At 40.4% G+C, this 20,278-nt stretch overlaps 1 protein-coding gene across 3 annotated transcripts in view; it reads left to right on the plus strand.

The window, feature by feature from the left end:
- The window catches only part of ROR1 (receptor tyrosine kinase like orphan receptor 1), a 410,977-nt gene extending 393,352 nt beyond the window's left edge, over nucleotides 1-17,625 (plus strand). For all 3 annotated transcript variants that reach the window (XM_050756448.1, XM_050756588.1, XM_050756527.1), the window contains one exon: nucleotides 13,576-17,625. In XM_050756448.1, coding sequence (XP_050612405.1) covers nucleotides 13,576-15,003 — 1,428 coding nt within the window. In that variant the 3' untranslated portion in view covers nucleotides 15,004-17,625. The remainder of the gene's footprint in view (nucleotides 1-13,575) is intronic.
- The last annotated feature ends 2,653 nt before the right edge of the window (nucleotides 17,626-20,278 follow it).

Genomic DNA, 20,278 nt, shown 5'->3' on the forward strand with positions numbered 1-20,278 from the left:
TGAGCCTGGGAAGTTGAGGCTGCAGTGAGCTGAGATCATGCCACTGCACTCCAGCCTAGACAACAGAGTGAGACTCATGTCAAAAAAAGAAAAAAAAGATGGAGGAGTCTGAGAATAGGGGCGAGGAAGAGTCAAGGCAGGCCAGGGGTGTGAGATGCAGCCAAGCCTGGACAACCCCCATGAGTCAAACTCCTGGAGCTCCTGGCTGATGTAAGGAACATTGCAGGGGAAAGAAAGCAGGACTGGCCCAGCTTTCCAAAGCTGATGGCTGTGTTTTACTTCTCAATTTACCCTCATCTCTTGCCAGCTTCTCTGCTTTTTCACTTCCAGACAATTCATCTCTCCGTTCTCCTTTCCAGCCAAAGTAGTTGCTGAATATATTGAAATTTGATTACATTCTCTGGCCCTGTCCCTTTTGCCAGCAACACGCTTCCATCTAAAAGCCCTGCTGGAGTCTGGCTACCCTTTTTAATTCCCTGTTCTTACCAAATATCACCACACTTCATGCTAAAATATCCTCAATAACTTTTCCACTCACTCCTTAAAGCCATTGTCTCCCAACACTTCTGAGCTCACCATTCTATTAACATGGGCCTCTTGGGAATCACCAGTGATGTTATTTAATCCAGTGACCTTTGCCAAGTCTTCACCCCCTTTAATTTCTCTGGGAGCCTTTGATATTCTTAACCACCATCCTGAAATATTTTTTCTTTCTCCTTGGCTTTCCTCATATCTCCTTCCCACGCTTCCTTCACTAGTTCTTTTAATTCCCTTAATGGGAGCATCCTCGGACATTCTTTTCCTCTCTCATTCTCTTGTGCTGATTTCATCCTCCGGTGTTGCTCTAGCTCCCCCTTGAGTGTAATGATTTCCCAACCTGGAAGGCGCGATTTCAAGTTTAAAATTCTTGCCACCAAAATCCTGCCACCCAAAAGTCCATACTATCAGGGCCTAAGTTACCTTTCCAGCCACGCTTTTCTCTTAGTTTATTTCTGGAAAGCAGTCGGATACATTTCAAAGAGCAAGAGTGTAGAGATAAGGAAATATGATGACAAATCTTGGCTCCGCTGTCAACTGGCCACAAGATCTTAAGCAAATAACTTCTCTGAACCTTTTATTTTCTCATCCATAAATCAAGGATACGAATAGTACTTAAAGGGATATTTTTTACACTTCGAGATAGAGTGTCTGGCACCTCACAGGTACTTAATAGTTAGAAATTACTATTATTGTTGTTATAACTGATGAGTACAGATCTTTTTTTTAACTTTTATTTTAAGTTCAGGGGTACAAGTGCAGGTTTGTTACCTAGGTAAGCTTGTGTCATAGGGGTTTGTTGTCAGATTATTTCATCACCCAGGTATTAAGCCCAGTGCTCATTAGTTATTTTTCCTGATCCTCTCCTCCTCCCAAGCTCCACCCTCTTAAAGGCCCCAGGGTGTGTTGTTCCCTTCTGTGTGTCTAAGAGAACAACATTTAGCCCTCATTTAAAAGTGAGAACATGCGGTACTTGGTTTTCTGTTTCTGTGTTACTTTAGTAAGGATAATGGTCTCCAGCTCCATTCATGTCCCTGCAAAGGACATGATCTCATTCTTTTTTGTGTCGATGTAGTATTCCATGGAGTATATTATATGTACCACATTTTCTTTCTCCAGGCTATCATTGATGGGCATTTAGGTTAATTCCATGTCTTTGCTGTTGTGAATAGTGCTGCAGTGAACATACACATGCATGTGTCCTTATAACAGAATGATTTATATTCCTTTGGGTATATACCCAGGATTTAAATTGCTAGGTCAGATGGTATTTCTGTCTTTAGGTCTTTTATTTCTCCCACAATGGCTGAACTAATTTACACTCCCATCAACAGTATATAAGCATTCCTTTTGCTCTGCAACCTCGCCAGCATCTGTTGTTTTTTGACCTTTTAATAATGGCCATTCTGACTGGTGTGAGATGGTATCTCACTGTGGTTTTGATTTGCATTTCTCTAATAATCAGTGAGCGTGATCTTTTTTTCATATGTTTGTTGGCCACACATATGTCTTCTTTTGAAAAGTGTCTGTTCATGTCCTTTTTATGCAGTTGTTTTTTCTTATAAATTTCTTTAAGTTCCTTAGAAATGCTGGATATTAGACTTTTGTTGGATGCATAGTTTGCAAAATTTTTCTCCCATTCTGTAAGCTGTCTGTTACTCTGTTGATAGTTTCTTTTGCTGTACAGAAATTCTTTAATTAGATCCCATTTGTCAATTTTTGCTCTTGTTGTGATTGCTTTTGGTATCTGCATCATGAAATCCTTGCCTGTGCCTATATCCTGAATGGTATTGCCTACGTTGTCTTCCAGGATTTTTATAATTTCAGGTTTTACTTTTCTTTCTTTCTTTTTTTTTTTTTTTTTTTTTTTTAAGATGGAGTCTCACTTTGTCACCCAGGCTGAAGTGAAGTGGTGTGATCTCAGCTCACTGCAACCTCCACCTCCTGGATTTAAGCAATTCTCATGCCTCAGCCTCCTGAGTAGCTGGGACTACAGGCATGCACCACCACTCCTGGCTAATTTTTGTCTTTCTTTGCAGAGATGAGGTTTCACCATATTGTCCAGGCTGGTCTCAAACTCCTGACCTCAAGTGGTTGACCTGCCTTGGCCTCCCAAAGTGCTGGGATTACAGGCATGAGCCACTAGGGTTTTATATTTAGGTCTTTAATCCATCTTGAATTAATTTTTGTGCATAGTGTAAGGAAAGGGTCCAGTTTCAATCTTCTGCATATAGCTAGCCAGTTATCCCAGCACCATTTATTTTACTAGGGAATCCTTTCCCCATTGCTTGCTTTGTCAAAGATCAGGTGGTTGAGGTGTGCAATCTTATTTCTGAGTTCTCTATTATGTTCCCTCGGCCTATGTGTCTGTTTCTCCACCAGTACCATGCTCTTTTGGTTACTGTAGCCCTGTAGTATAGTTTGAAGTCAGGCAGTATGATGCCTCAAGCTTTGTTCTTTTTTCTTAGGATTGCCTTGGCTATTTGGGCTTTTTGGTTCAAGATCAATTTTAAAATAGTTTTCTCTAGTTCTGTGAAGAATATCAATGATAGTTGAATAGGAATAGCATTTAATCTAATGCTTTGGGCAGTATGGTATTGTATTTTAATGATACTGATTTTTCCTATCTATGAGCACGGAATGTTTTTTCATTTGTTTGTGTCATCTCTGATTTCTTTGAGCAGTGTTTTGACTACAGATCTTTTAATGAAGCAAATGCTGTGCATACATAGGATACTGTGGGTTGGGGAGGAAGCTATAGGATCCAGCAATGCACAGCCTTAACTGGGGTGAGGACACAGGCAAGAGAATCCCAGCAAAGATTATAGAGGTAGCTCTTTCGACAGTTCTTGTATTCCTTGTGTCCATCCTGTTAGCATACATTCTCCTGCCCTAGATAAAATCCATCAGGGTGGAGAAGGTCTGATAGCGAGGGCTAGAAGGCTGCCCAGTACATAACCTCAGCTTAAACCAATGTCTATAGAAACTCTACTTCTGGGAAAAACAAGTCCTATAAATGAATATATTATAAATTGGCATCATAAATGGACTAAAGTACTTCATTATCTCAATAGAATCTTTATAATAATCCTATGAAGTAGGTACTAATTTAAGTCTGATTTTTAGGGTGGGAAAACTGAGGCAGACTCAGAGTTGGCCCAAAGTCACACAATTACTAAGTGACAGAGCCAAAACTTGAACCCAGGTCTGCTCAGGTGCAGAGCCCAGTGCTCTACTCTACTATTTCCCTCTACTGCCTTGATTTTCAGGCTGACTGAAATATATGAGCCCAAGTTATGAGCACGTGATGGCTCAAGCTGACATTAAAATTACTGGCATCTGTTCTATTTCCAGGCAGAACAGAACCTCTCCCATTGGCATTATAAAGTAACTCCACCACAGAATCAACCCTGCTCACCACCAAACATTCAAGCTAACTATCAGAAAGTTACGTTATAGAGAAAAGAAATGCTTCTGAAGTTAAATCATTTCCAGAGAAGGGTAGCAGAACTCCGAGCAACTGTGGCAAAATATTGGTTGAAACTGCCTCTAGGATTTGATTGCATAAGCCAGAAGGCACTTAATTCAGCTGTAGTCTTTGAAAATGTCCATAACCTCCCAAAACAAAATGGCTGTGGCCTCTAAGCTTTTAAAATGTAATCATTTCCATTTATGAGTAGAGTCAATTGTTTTATAATTCTAGCACTGTTTACCTAAGAACCAGTAAAATGCACAAGAAAGGAAAATAGGTTTTGGAGTCCAGTAGATCCATATCAACAGCCAAGTCCAGATTCTAAGAAATCTTACATTTATATACTCTCCAGGGCTCTCAAGCCCAATTCAGGTGAAGGTTGCCACGGACAGGTTTTGTTCATCTATCCCAGTCAACTAGTAGAGACAACTGAGCATCAACAGAGTGAGGTCTAACTCAAAACCCAGAGAGCTCTTACACCTTGAGCATTTCACTTTTGCATCAATGGTCCTCATACTTTTAAAATGTAGAGTCCTTTGAGGATCCGATGGAAACTGCCTCCTCTTCCCAGAAAGCTCTGCAACTTTGGTGTCAGACATACCTGGATTTGAATCTTGGCATCACCACTTAATAGTTGTGCTTCTTTAGGCAAGCTACTTAACCACTGAATGCCATAATGTCTTTATCCATAAAACGGGGGCAGTCATAATATGAATCTCACAGGATTGTGACGAGGATTAAATGGGTTGATGCATTAAGCACTTTATGTCAGAGAGCAGAGAAGGGAGTGTAGTGTGGTCATTAGCAAGGCAGGCTCTGGTGTCTGATTTGACCACCTACCAGCTGTGAGACCACTTAACTGACCTGTTCTTTGGTTTTTCCATCTGTAAAACAGGTATGAGTCATAGTTGCCAATCTCATGGGGTTAGTGTGAGGATGAAAGGAGCTAATATGTCTAAAGTACTTACAGCCTAACATATAAGCATTCAAAAAATCATAGCCATTATTAGGATCTCAGTGTCTCACACATGGCAGATACTTAATACGTGGTAGGTATTGTTAAATTCAGATTACAGATATCTAGGATAGGAGCTGTGTCTTCTCTATTCATGGTTCTTTCATGGTCCCTCATATAATAGTCTGTATGTACACTCTTCAGTATATTGTATATACAGTATCAATTGACTGACTGAGGCAACCAGCTGTTAAAATATATCCTAAATGATTGGCTCTAAATTGAAACTAAAGGAAACTGGTGATATGGTCCAAGCTATAGAAAGACTTATATTTCAAAACCTTGACATATAATCTCAGAGAAAACTGTGCTTCCAAAGAGAAAAAGGACCTGGGATAGCTCTCCTATTACCAAAAATACTCCTCTAATTTCAGCAGGGCCAGGGTCTGCTCATCATTCCTCTGATGGGGTATATTAGTCTGTTTTCACACTGCTGATGCAGACATAACTGAGAATGGAAAGAAAAAGAGGTTTAATGGACTTACAGTTCCACATGGCTGGGGAGGCCTCACAATCATGGCAGAAGGCAAGGAGGACCAAGTCACATTTTATGTGGATGGCAGCAGGCAAAGAGAGAACTTGTTCAGGGAAACTCCCTGTTATATAACCATCAGATCTCATGACTTGCTCACTATCACAAGAACAGCATGGGAAAGACCTGCCCCCATGATTCAATAACCTCCCACTGGGTCCCTCCCACAACATATGGGAATTCAAGATGAGATTTGGGTGTGACACTGCCAAACCATATCATTCGACTCCTGGTCCCTTTCAAATCTCATTTCCTTATATTTCAAAACCAATCATGCCCTCCCAAAAGTCCCCCAAAGTCTCAACTCATTTCAGCATTAACTCAAAAGTCCACAGTCTGAAGTCTCATCCAAACAAGGCAAGTCCCTTCTGCCTATGAGCCTGTAAAATCAAAAGCAAGTTAGTTACTTCCCAGATACAATGGGGGTACAGGCATTGGGTAAATACAGCCATTCCAAATGGGAGAAATTGGCCAAAACAAAGGGGCTACAGGCCCCATGCAATTCCAAAATCCAGCATGGCAGTCAAATCTCAAAGCTCCAAAATGATCTCCTTTGACTCCATATCTCACATCCAGGTCACTCTGATGCAAGCAGTGCATCAGACACCTCTGCCCCTGTGGCTTTGCAGAGTATAGTCCCCCTCCTGGCTGCTTTCATGGGCTGGTGTTGAGTGTCTGAGACTTTTCCAGGCCCACGGTGCAAGCTGTTGGTGGGTCTACCATTCTGGGGTCTGGAGGACAGTGGCCCTCTTCTCACAGGTCCACTAGGCAGTGCCCCAGTAGGGACTTGGTATGGGGGCTTCGACCCCACATTTCTCTTCTACACTGCCCTAGCAGAGGTTCTGCATGAGGGCCTCACCCCTGCAGCAAACTTCTGCCTGGGCATCCAGGCATTTCCATACATCCTCTGAAATCTAGGTGGAGATTCCCAAACCTTAATTCTTGACTTCTGTGCACCCGCAGGCTCAACACCTCATGGAAGCTTTCAAGCCTTGGGATTTCCACCCTCTGAAGCCACAGCACAAGCTGTACCTTGACCCCTTTTAGTCACAGCTGGAGTGGCTGGGACACAGGGCACTAAGTACCTAGACTGCAAACAGCAGAGGGACCCTGGGCCTAGCCCACAAAATGATTTTCTCCTCCTAAACCTCTGGGTGATGGGAGGGGCTGCCGTGAAGACCTCTGACATACCCTGGAGACATTTTCCCCATTGTCTTGGTGATTAACATTTGGCTCCTCATTACCTATGCAAATTTCGGCAGCCAGCTTGAATTTCTTCTCAGAAAATGGAATTTTATTTTCTATCGCATTGTCAGGCTGCAAATATTCCAAGCTTTTGTGCTCTGTTTTCCTTTTAAAACTGAATGCCTTTAACAGCACCCAAATCACCTCTTGAATGCTTTGCTGCTTAGAAATTTCTTCCACCAGGTACCCTAAATCATCTCTCTCAAGTTCAAAGTTCCACAGATTTCTAGGGCAGGGGAAAAATGCTGCCAGTCTCTTTGCTAAAACATAACAAGAGTCACCTTTGCTTCAACAAGTTCCTCATCTCCATCTGAGACCACCTCTGCCTGGATTTCATTGTGCTTATCATTATCAGCATTTTGGTCAAAGCCATTCAACAAGTCTCCAGGGAGTTCCAAACTTTCCCACATTTTCCTGTCTTCTGCTAAGTCCTCCAAACTGTTCCAACCTCTGCCTGTTACCCAGTTTCAAAGTCACTTCCACATTTTCAGGTGTCTTTTCAGCAGCGCCCCAGTCTACTGGTACCAATTTATTATATTAGTCCATTTTCACACTGCTGATAAGGACACACCTGAGACTGGGAAGAAAAAGAGACTTAATGGACTTACAGTTCCACATGGCTGGGGAGGCCTCACAATCATGGCAGAAGGCAAGGGGGACCAAGTCACATCTTACATGGATGGCAGCAGGCAAAGAGAGAGCTTGTGCAGGGAAACTCCCCCTTATAGAACCACCAGATCTCATGAGACTTATTCACTATCACAAGAACAGCATGGGAAAGCTCTGCCCCCATGACTCAATTACCTCCCACCAGGTCCCTCCCACAACATGTGGGAATTCAAAATGAGATGTGACTGGGGACACAGACAAACCATATCATGAGGCAAGCACAAATGCCATGTAAATCTGCTATTCTTCTGTAGACACTTGTGTCCAGCTAGAATCAGCTTCAAAAGAATAGCATAGATTTGAAAAAGGGTAGCAGTCAGTCTTGGGACATTAGAACATGGGTAATGAACTGGCCTTGAGTGAAAGGGACCACAGTGGGAGGTTTGGAGCTGACTTATGAATATGGGTCCTGTTTCAGCACCTACTATTGTTAAAGCCCCCTTTCTGTCCCAGAGAACCATCCTGGGCTCGATTCCCTCCACCCTAATGTAGCTCGGTTTTTTATCTGTGTGTCTACTTCAAGTTGAACTCAAAAGTAGAACAATCATATGACATTATGTTCAAGGCAAAAAGTGACAGAGCAGGCTTCGTGTTGCATACAAATGTTGGTGGCCATCACAAAATCCTCACCTCATATCCTATGGTAATCACTTCCGTAAAGTAAGCAGGAAATAGGTTAGTAGTAGGCTGCTTCACCAGGAGTCATTTCAAATGTATTGTCACCTAAGGTATAACTTCCAAAGATGGAAAGAGATAAAGCCACTGAGTCAGCCCTCTTAATCCGTCTACAGCCACCAAGGTAATTACAGTTTTAAAAAACTCTACTCATAATTCATTGCTTTCATATCTAAAGTTAAGAGATCTAAAAGTTCTCCCACATCCCCACTTAGTAGTCATCACTAAGGTGAAAAAAGCCACCAGTATCAGCCTGGTCTCTTTTATCAGCAGTTTAGAAAGTACTACAATTTTCCCATCTGACTCACATCTAAATGACCCGCATCTAAAATGTTTTTCCTTCATTTTCCTTCTGTAAAGAGCTCATTTAAACTCTAATACTGTTGCTTTTCAAAAATTTCTAAAGAAAGAAGCATCTTGGAACAATGTATTAACTTCTGCATCAACTTTTATTTTATATAATAATTTTATATAATTTTTTAAAGGCAGATGTGTGTTTACTTTGAGAAATAAAAAAGTTAACATTGAAACTGAAAGCCTGTTTCAGTTTTAAGGTACTTAATTACCTTACAGCATATAATAAACCGAGGCCATCTTGTCCTTCAACTAATGGAGGGAGTGATAAAGAGATAGGAGCCCGGGACCCTATTCATTCCAGTTTTCCTTTGTACTTGGTTTACTTTGGCACCATGCCTTATGTGTATTTTACACTTCTTTACATTTTGTACATCCCTGTATGACAAATACTTGTCAAACAAAAACTAAACAGATTTATAACCCCTTAACTTGAAATGAGCCAAAATTGAACTGCCAAAACTTTATGACTTCATTTTCTTTCATAGTTTTCCACTACATTGGTTCAAACAGACAAACCCCACTTGAGGTCAAGCAGAGGTCATTTCACTTTCATTACTAAAATATAATTTACAATATGCCAGACCTAAACAAGTTTAGCCTAAAGGGTTTGTATAATGTAAACCATCTGTTCCTCAACAATACAGCTAATTTCCTGCCGTCACCGTACAGTCTACTGACTGCTTCTTTAAGAGTTTTTATGATTTTTTAACTAGTTCGGGATTTATGTAAAATTTGAAAATGAGTCTATAGTTAGGACTCATTTGTACCAGGTAACTTGAGCACCTTAAAAATGCAAATCACTGTGGAAATTGTTCCCCTGAAACCAAGCTAGGAGCATTTTTTTTTCTGGGCACTTCTTTGCTGGCAGCTGCACAGGTGTTCGAAGGGAAGATTTTGTGGACTCTGCCATTTTAGAAGATTTCCATGCCTCTTTGCAAAGCAAACCCCCCAAATTTAGTTTTCAGTAGCTCTAGTAAATGACTCCTTGGAGAAGACTTGGGATTATAATGCTATATGGCCCATTGGATATTGGTGAGATAGGACAAGATATACTTCGGGGTAAAATCTACTTTCTTTCATGTGTCTGAACAGGGAGAAAGAACAATTATAATTCCATAGAGTGACCACATACTGAAGGCCAACCTCCTAGCCCTGCAAGGTGGCAGGCCTCAGGCTGAGCCTCCAGAGACATTCGGCTTCAATCTGGGATTGCTGGCCAGCAGGCTTCTCTGGTTTCAAACAGAATGCTGTGGCCCAAAACAGAGAGCCTTGGAGTTGCAAGTGTGGCTGTTTCGGCTCTCCTGAAAATTCTTGATACTTTCTTTAGCCCCTTTCTCCATCTGTAAAATGGCAAAATTAAGCATTCTTTTTCCAAAGGCAAATATATGAGAACAAATGTGCTTACCTCAGTGGAGGGGAATGCAGCTGGTCTTAGCCACGAAGCCCCAAGGCCATGTGTAGGGCTGGTGCCAAGGTCCTGTCCACCTCTTCCTCTTTTCCCACCTCCAGAAGTTTGACTGGCTTACTTCCTTTTCCCATCTGCTACCATCCACTTTTCTACATGAATTCTTGTTGCCTTCACCTTCATTCACATCTCAGAGGAGCCAGCCACAGGCCACTCAACGTCTCACCTACCCTCAAGCTCCAAAACAAATTCTCTGTCATTTTTAAAGCTTTTTTTTTTTTTTTAACTAACAACTGCAGGAGAACAGAGAAAGATTAACAGGAAGAAATTTAAATACTCTGGAACTACTTAAGGCTTAAATGGATCTAAATTATTTGCATTACTTTACTTCATGGATGACTTTCCTAATAAGGACAATAAGAATGATTTAAAGAGCACTTATTAGGTGGCAATTACGTTCATACATCGTTGTATTTAATTTCTACTGCAACCGCGCAAGCTAGATAGTACATTATTTCATAGATATGGAAACAGAGGTTCAGAAAAGTTAAGAAATTTACCCAAGGTCAGTGATTAATATTATAGGGCCTATGCCACAGGATCATGGTGTTAAATAAGTTAATATTTGCTAAGTGCTTAGAACAGTAACTGGCACAAAGTAAGTGCTATGTAAGTATTAACTATTATTAATAGAAAGCAGCAGATTCAAGATGCAAACCCAAATTTATAGGAGTCCAAAGCTCACTTGGTTTGAATTATACCATACTGCCTATGGATTTGTTTCAAGCAGTGAAGGAGGAGAGGGTATTGGGTTTCTAACTCCTCATTATACCAGTCTAATATTCCATGAGTTTACTTCCTAATTCCCATTTTCCACAAAGAAGTTTCAGTACTCAGTCCCTTAAATTTCTCTATCTCCAAAAGCCTAGAGATCTTATTTTTGTCAAAAAGTAAGTGATATCTACTGTGCCATTCAGGGGACCTTCACCTAAACTGGATTTATTTACATCATTAGGAAAAGTTCTGATGGAAATCTCCAATCTTAACATCATGCAGGAAAAATTCACTTTGGGTTACTCTTGCCAGCAAAAGTAAAATCTTCTGAGCGCTACAAGACAAAAAAGTAGGGTTGGCTCAACTGGTTACCTTTCTCATTACCCACACCTTGCTCTCTCAAAGGAATTCCACGAGCTCCCACAAGAATACAGACCCTAAAAGCAAAAGGAAAAATGGTGGATGGACTTGTAATTGCAAAAGATATTTCCTAGTTCAGTAAGATGGGAAGATTTCCCTGGTTTTTTAAAAAAATTAATTAATTTTGAGCATTGTTAATATTTTCACCTGGTTGAAAAATTTCAAAGCATAAAAAAGCATGAAGTGAAAAATCTCTTACTTCTGCCCCCTTTTTCTAGTTCCTACTTCCATACCCCCAATAATCACTGCTATCTATTTCCCAAGTATCCTTTTATAGTTTCTTTATGCTTATACAAAGAAATATATTTCATGTGTTATTTTTCTCTTTCTCTCTTACACAAAAGCAGCACCCAGCACTAACTGTTCTGTTGCTTTTTATTTTTAGCTGAGCAAAGGATTTTGTAGACCTTTCCATACCAGTACATAGGAAACGTCCTCATTCTTTTTTTACAAATGTAGAATATTCTATTTACTAGCTCCACCGTAATTGATTTAATGTGTTCTCTATGGGGACAGGGAGGTCATTTGTAATATTTTGCTGTTACAAACAATACTATATTGAATAGAACTAGATCAATAAGCTTTAATTTGCTGAAAGTTTAAAGCAACACATTACCATTACTTTCTGTACAAGTAAACTTTCTAAAACTCATTTCCAAATATAAACCTCACAAAGTCTGCTTTGATGAACAAATGAGACCAATTTATAATGAGACAGATTATTTGCATAGAATAATTAATGTTCTAAAATCCCCAATCCCAATTTGTCCTTTTAAGTGGGTATTTTGCTGCAAGTTTATTTACACTTACAATTAGGTTAGTGGGCATTTTGCCCTGGAAAATATCAGCCTAGAACAAATCTAATTACCATGAATTCTAAATTAGCAGAGTTTGGATAAGAGAATTTTTTAACCAAATTTTCTAAACTGTTGTTTTAAACTCTGTGCAGAGAGCTCTGGATTTCATATGTATTTCAACATTGTCAGTTTCAATTAGAATTTTCAGGGTAGTATTCTTTTTAAAAAAATAAGGATTTCAAGGATGGGGATTATTTGAAAATCAGTTGTATGTAAAATGCATTGTTTTTATTACTTTCTTTTCTAACAAATTAAATGAAACATCAGACTAAATTTGAGGTATATTTTAAAATAGTAAAAACATATGACATTATAGACATTTACTTGCCAAGATCAAATGTCATGATTCAATACTTATTTTCATTGTGAGCTAGATGCCTTCACCTGTCTGTCTTAAGGTCAATTAACAAAGAACCCACTTGAGAAGCCCTAGGGATATACGTTGGTATGAAGGGCAGTGCTTCCAGTAAGATTTCCCTTGAAATCTGGTTGTGAGGACAAAATATGTGCATAAAAAGAACAGAAACATCAAGTTGATGATAATAACAAAAGGTTAAATAGTACTTATCATGGGCCAGACATGGGTCTGAGTATTTTACAAACATTAACTCATATGTCTGAGTGCTTTACAAACATTAACTCATTAAAAGTTTGCAATAACATGGTAAGTACAATTATTATCATCCCATTTTATAGATGAAGGAATTGAGGCACGAAGTTAAACGTTGTATCCGGGGTCACACAGCTGGTAAGTAGAGAAGGCAGGATTCCGACTCAGACTGTCTGGCTATGGAGGCCACGTGTGTAACCAGCCACCACACTGCTTTGTGTGTGTGGTGGCATTCACAGTAAAGGCAAAAGATTCTAGCAAAGAAATGACCATAGTGGTCAGGGAAGGTTTTGTAGGAAGTGGGGCCTGAAACAGAATTTTTAGAAAAGAAAAGATTTAATCAATGGAGAGGACCACATTTCAGACCTTCCCATCTCTATTGTGAGTACTTCAGAAGGACAATCTTTTGTTTTGGTTTCTCTTTTAGCACAATAAATATTCTAAGAATGGCAGAACATTGGAGAAACAAAAGTATTACGCAACAATGTAAATGGTTTCGGGGGTGGACATTGAGAAAACCTGTTTAACTAAAGAAGTAGCAAGGGATCATGTCAGGAAAGTGAGTTAGGACCAGATTACAAATGCTCTTGAGTACCAGGCCGTAGCCTCTGCGGTAGTGTTTCTGACACCCTAATCTTCACAGAAACCACTGGGGTCTTGCTGATTCAGTAGGTCTGAGGTGGGCCCAAGAGTCTGCATTTGCAGTAAGTTTGGGTGATGCTGATGCTGCTGGTCCCCAGACCACAGTTTGAGTGCCAAGACTCTAGACAACAGCAAGAGACCATTTCGGGGCTGGGTTGAGGGAAGGGGATAGGGTAGTGATGGAAAGTTGCCTATGGCACCTCCCCTGAGTTGCAGCCAACAATTTGAAAGATATACAGACCTACAATATTTTATTTCATTTGTTTATAGAACCTTTTTCTATATGCCCCATCCCTCCTTTCGGATGCAAAGCTGTCTTGCCTGAAGAAATGTTTTAAACCACCTTTTTCCTCTCTTTCATACAGAGCAAGGCTAAAGAGCTGCCTCTTTCTGCTGTACGCTTTATGGAAGAATTGGGTGAATGTGCCTTTGGAAAAATCTATAAAGGCCATCTCTATCTCCCAGGCATGGACCATGCTCAGCTGGTTGCTATCAAGACCTTGAAAGATTATAACAATCCCCAGCAATGGACAGAATTTCAACAGGAAGCCTCCCTAATGGCAGAACTGCACCACCCCAATATTGTCTGCCTGCTAGGTGCCGTCACTCAGGAACAACCTGTGTGCATGCTTTTTGAGTATATGAATCAGGGGGATCTCCATGAGTTCCTCATCATGCGATCCCCACACTCTGACGTTGGCTGCAGTAGTGATGAAGATGGGACTGTGAAATCCAGCCTGGACCATGGAGATTTTCTGCACATTGCAATTCAGATTGCAGCCGGCATGGAATACCTGTCTAGTCACTTCTTTGTCCACAAGGATCTTGCAGCTCGCAATATTTTAATCGGAGAGCAACTTCATGTAAAAATTTCAGACTTGGGGCTTTCCAGAGAAATTTACTCCGCTGATTACTACAGGGTCCAGAGTAAGTCCTTGCTGCCCATTCGCTGGATGCCGCCTGAAGCCATCATGTATGGCAAATTCTCTTCCGATTCAGATATCTGGTCCTTTGGGGTTGTCCTGTGGGAGATTTTCAGTTTTGGACTCCAGCCATATTATGGATTCAGTAACCAGGAAGTGATTGAGATGGTGAGAAAACGGCAGCTCTTACCATGCTCTGAAGACTGCCCACCCAGAATGTACAGCCTCATGACAGAGTGCTGGAATGAGATTCCTTCCAGGAGACCAAGATTTAAAGATATTCACGTCCGGCTTCGGTCCTGGGAGGGACTGTCAAGTCACACCAGCTCTACTACTCCTTCGGGGGGAAATGCCACCACACAGACAACCTCCCTCAGTGCCAGCCCAGTGAGTAATCTCAGTAACCCCAGATATCCTAATTACATATTCCCGAGCCAGGGTATTACACCACAGGGCCAGATTGCTGGTTTCATTGGCCCGCCAATACCTCAGAACCAGCGATTCATTCCCATCAATGGATACCCAATACCTCCTGGATATGCAGCGTTTCCAGCTGCCCACTACCAGCCAACAGGTCCTCCCAGAGTGATTCAGCACTGCCCGCCTCCCAAGAGTCGGTCCCCAAGCAGTGCCAGTGGGTCGACTAGCACTGGCCATGTGACTAGCTTGCCCTCATCAGGATCCAATCAGGAAGCAAATATTCCTTTACTACCACACATGTCAATTCCAAATCATCCTGGTGGAATGGGTATCACCGTTTTTGGCAACAAATCTCAAAAACCCTACAAAATTGATGCAAAGCAAGCATCTTTGCTAGGAGATGCCAATATTCATGGACACACCGAATCTATGATTTCTGCAGAACTATAAAATGCACAACTTTTGTAAATGTGGTATACAGGACAAACTAGACGGCCGTAGAAAAGATTTATATTCAAATGTTTCTATTAAAGTAAGGTTCTCATTTAGCAGACATCGCAACAAGTATCTTCTGTGAAGTTTGACTGTGTCTTACCAAGCAGGACAGACACTAGGCCAGAAAAAAAAAAAAAAAACACTGTGGGATGTACACTCCATTGGAGTGCATGACATGGCATTGGGATTGGAACATGTGGTTTCAAGTACTGAAAACTGCACACCAGTGAAGAGAAAAAGAACCTTGTGATTAAATATAAAACCAAAAGTCAAATGGTGCTTTGTGTTTTAGCCTTCAGTCACCATGACTGGTCTCTCCCCCAGATGTATATATACCATAGCATTTGTCTACCTGCTGTCTTTTCTTCAGGACAGATGTTCAGGAATTATATTGATTCGGTTTAGACTCTGCGCATGTTCTTATGGAAATGATGTTCAGAATCAATGAAGAAACTTCAGGCCAAATTTGAAACCCTGGAGGGAAATGAGCCATAAGACAAGTATAACAAGCCCTGAAGCCTTCTATGTCGTTGGGCTTCTTTGAGAAGGTGTAGAGTGTGCCTTTTTGTGAATCCTCCTCTGATCATGAGGGTCTTTCCCAGATTTTCTCACAGTGTGCTTACACTGCCCTTGGAATAACACAGGGCATCAGACCATAAAAAGGCTAGATGTGGATGCTAGAATTGATTGTTGGTTGATAGTTCACTTTGCTGGATTAGGAATGAGGCGCCAAAGGAAGCACAGCCAAGAAAATGGCCCCACAGCCTAGATCAGTTTCTGTGGGAAAGGAAAAAGGGTTCCCATGGGGACAGCCCCCAAAGGAGTTTTCTGGAACCAGTAACACTGAAAAATAAGTGTGTGGCTACAGATGAGCACACCCACCCCTTGCAACTCCCTGTTTACAAGTTGTCCGAGGCATTGGGGTGCTTATGGTCAATGGACTCTAGGGATGTAGGAAACTCCATCATGATACCAATGTCTAGTAATTTTTAAGTTTCTCTCCCTTTTTTTCTGTGCTGGTAATGATCACAGATTTGATTCCCGCCCCAAGAATTACAACAATTTATTCATACAGTTAGTTGGAATCCAAAGGCAATTAATTCTATTTTGCAAAATATGATGGTCTTCCTAAAAAACAAGTACTGAGTTCTCATTTCAAAAGTTACCAAGAACTGAATTCTTTAAACTAGCAAACAGAAGCAACATGACCATTTTTGCCTTAGTGGGAGGTTTCAGATGTGCAGCTTGTGGCATTTACCTGCCAACTATCTTTTGCCAAGTTTAGAATTCTTACGCGTTTCAAGTTCTATATAGAAAGTAATTTTACTTTTGATTTTTTTCTTATTAAAAAAACCCTCCTTTGTTCTAAGAACAGTGTCTCAAAGTCTCATTTTTACTTTAAAGGTATAAGAGACTTGTAAAGAGACTTACAGGATATAAAAGTAATTCCCGGAAATGATATTTGATGAGGAGAATATAAGAGAATTAAAAACACATTGATGTTTTCATTTTTACAAAATACAACTTGCATGAGAAATCAAGAAAATATGTTTACCAAAATGCATTGCAATTTTCCCAAACCTGAGTCTTCAAATAACAAACATGAACTTACAGGTACTGTGAACTCGAAGAATTGGCTATATCCAGATTTCTGGGAGATAAATTAAGACCTATTTTTGTGGCATAAATAAGCTGATTCAGAAGTTACGTTTCTTAACTTTAGGTAGAGGAGAATATTTGTATCCTTTTGTTGCTATGCAACTGTTTAATGATGAAGCTTCAAACCACAATTTTGTATATCATATGACAATCAATTGTTTTCCAAGAATATTTATTATTTTAAGTACACAATTTCAGTGAATCTGAGTTTTTCTAGAAGTCCCTTAAAGGGAATTTAGCATTCCATGAGCCAGTAAAATACCTACTCTGGTAAAACATTATTATGGTTAAAAAGTAAATTCAAGTTAGTTTTTTATAAAAAACTATAACATTTATTGTAAACATTTTATAATAACTGAAAACATTAAAGTGAGCAAATGAAATTTCAAAACCACTTGTAATAATGTATTTTATAATCGCACTGTGATACTATATAACACAGTCTCTTTTGTATTAAAATAGTATTTTTTTCACAAACTGAAAAATATCTTTTCCTTTGCTGACAATGTTTTGTAAGATGACTTTGTTTTCAGATCTTTTTCTCTTTGTTTGCACAAAACTATGCTTATGGTTTGTGTCACAGAAGTGAAAATATATCTTTGCATTTTTATATCTGGTCTGTTTTTCTTGTTTCCTTTGTTTTTAACTTGATATAGATTTTCTTCAAATATATAACGGCAATTTTCAGATATCTCACCCTACCATATCTTTCCTTATTTTCACTGCATGCATTTAATCACTGTATTACTTAATGTTTGATTTGTTATTATGGGCATTTCAAATAGACAAACATTGAATTGTAATGACAAAAAGGCTATTTTATATTAAGGATATATGCATTTGTATTTCACACACCAGAGATGATATTAAACACTGATTATTTTATGCTGCTGTTTATTAAAAATGTTTACTATAAAATATTATTTCCTGAATATTGCTGTCATAGAGGTATTTGGGAATTTTAATATTTACATTTTATAGAAAGAGAAATCACAATTCCTCTTTGCTGTTATTTCATTAATTTTTTTTTTCAGTAGGCTTTTAAAACAGACTTGGGCATTATTTTGCTAACAACCATAGGTGGAGAGGGGAATCCTAATGATTTCATAACTGAATACTATCCACCTATATATGGCAAGTTTTGAATTTTTAAAATCAAAATAATATATTGAATAGTTACAACCAATGGAATATAAAAAATGTTTGATTTTAAGAATACAGTTGCATCATTTTCTGCCTTGATGCAAATTAAAGTCACGAGATGACACTGATATTTCCCATTCTTTAGTAAAGATTAAAAACCTGAGAGCACCCAACATGAGTGAAGGTGTATTCAGATGGGCATGCTTGGCCTTGGCAGGTGGGCATGTGAATTGGCCCAGCCTTTCTGGTGGTAATTTGGTTAATCTACCAATGCCTTAAAAACGTTAAGGCTGGGTATGGTGGTGCACATTTGTAGTCCCAGCTTCAGGAGGCTGAGGCGGGAGGATTGCTTGAGCCTAGGAGGTCAAGGCTGCAGTGAGCCATGATCAAGCCACTTAACTCCAGTCCGAGTGACAGAGTGAGACCCTGTCTCAAATAAAATAAAATAAAAATAAAAATAAAAATGTTTATATCCTTGAATCTAGAAATTCCACATCTGGGGATTAATCCTAAGGCAATCATTTTCTTTTTATTTATTTATTTATTTAGGCAATCATTTTCTTATCCCAGTCCTCCATACAAAAGGCTATTAACCTTCTGGGCTAGAGCCAGCTCATTCTAGCTCTTGAGAGATGAGTGTTAAGTATTCTGGACAATTCACCAGCCAGTTGTTAGACTGTTGGTAGCTCGGCCCTGACACGGTGCAATATTTACACCATGGGCATCGGCAATGGCTACAACTCAGAGCTCTGCATTTTTCTGGAAAGCTGGTTTGTCAGCTCACGAGACACTCACCCACCATGCTATTCTGTAGCCACTCACTCATCTGGACATCCCAGTGAAGACAAGGTCCAGTGTGTATGTGAGATGGACACAGCAGGCTGCGTGCTGCGGATTGTGGAGAAAATGGAGCGAGTGTTGGAGTATGTGTGTTTAGATGTGTGTGGAAAGCCTCTTAGAGGAGACACAGTGCCCAGGACCAGCTGCTGCCTCAGGATGCAAAGGTAGTGGGAATGAATGAGAGAAACTCACTTTTTCTACATATCCTTTTGTAGTCTTTGAATTGTTTCCATGTTCCAAATTTTTTAAATGCAAAAGACAGTAAAAAAGAAAAATCTTTTTTCACAATTATGTTCTTCTTGTTGTGAGTTGTTTGTGAATGTGAAAAATGAGACAACATAGCTGTCCGTGTAAAAGGGAATGCTGAGTAAATCCCGCAGGGTGGCTCCAGGCTGGGACACCATGGGCTTATTACAAGTGGGTGTTCACAATTATTATCATAATGGGGAAGCTGCTACTGAGTTTACTGCAATAAAGCCTATTAGATAGTTGTATACACAGTATTATCTTGATTGCACAAAAAACCCCCCAAACACGTTGGTGGAAAATATTCCAAACCATATAGAGTGTGTTTCTGGTTAGTATTGTTATGAACAATTTAAATTTTCTTTTGCATTTTTTCCTGCACTTTTCTGATTTCCTGTGTTGACTATGAGTTACTTTTGTATCCACTCCCCTGCAAAATTCTATGTTTTGGTACAAGGGCTGAGGCTAGGCAAATTGTATCCGCCACAATCCTGGCAGGTCGCACCACCCTTGCGGCTGGCCTGGGCCTTCCACAGCCTTCCTGGTGTAAGGACTGTGTTTCTGTGTCCTTCCGACCACTGCACCCTCACCTGCCCTGACTGTGGTCCTGGCCCCATCTCTCCCCTTTTGGTGTGCATGTGACCGCGGGGGCCACTCCTTCCGCCCTGGCTCAGCCCCTGCGAGCACCCTGGGCCTGGAGCGAGCCTCTGGGCTGGGATTCCCTCAGCTGCAGAGGGAACGATGACAAAGCCTCTCCTCCTGCGGTGCTGTGACAGTGAAGCGCAGTGCGTGGGCCGTGCCACAGGACTGGACAGACACATGGCACAGTTCAACAAACCAAATGTCATCAGGCTTGGCCAGAGGTGGAAGGAAAATCCCATTTCAGGCATTTTTGGGGTCTCCCTCCCTAGTGTCACATGAATCCCAAGGAAGAGAGGCTGAGGGTCTCACAGTGACCCAAGAGTCTGCCAGGAGTTTTCTGGGACTTCTCCTTGCCTGCGCCGATGAGTCCTTTTAAACGGGAAGTAAGTCTCTGACGGGGGCTTGGAAGATAGCAATTCCATAGTGCCAAAAAATCCACCACAAAACCCACAAAACACTGTTTTTCTGTTATGCCCGAGCCACATAACGGGGGGTGGTTCCTCCTTATCCACAGTTTCAGTTACCCGTGGCCAACCACCATCCAAAAATAGGTGAGGGTAGTTCAAGAAGATATTTGGAGAGAGAGAGGCTACATTGACATGATTATGCAATATTGTCAGGATTGATCTATTTTATTATTGGCTGTTGTTATTCATCCCTTACTGTGCCTAATTCAGAAACGAAATGTATGCGTAGTGGA

Source organism: Macaca thibetana, chromosome 1 (genome assembly GCF_024542745.1).
Source record: "Macaca thibetana thibetana isolate TM-01 chromosome 1, ASM2454274v1, whole genome shotgun sequence".
Lineage (NCBI taxonomy): Eukaryota > Metazoa > Chordata > Mammalia > Primates > Cercopithecidae > Macaca > Macaca thibetana.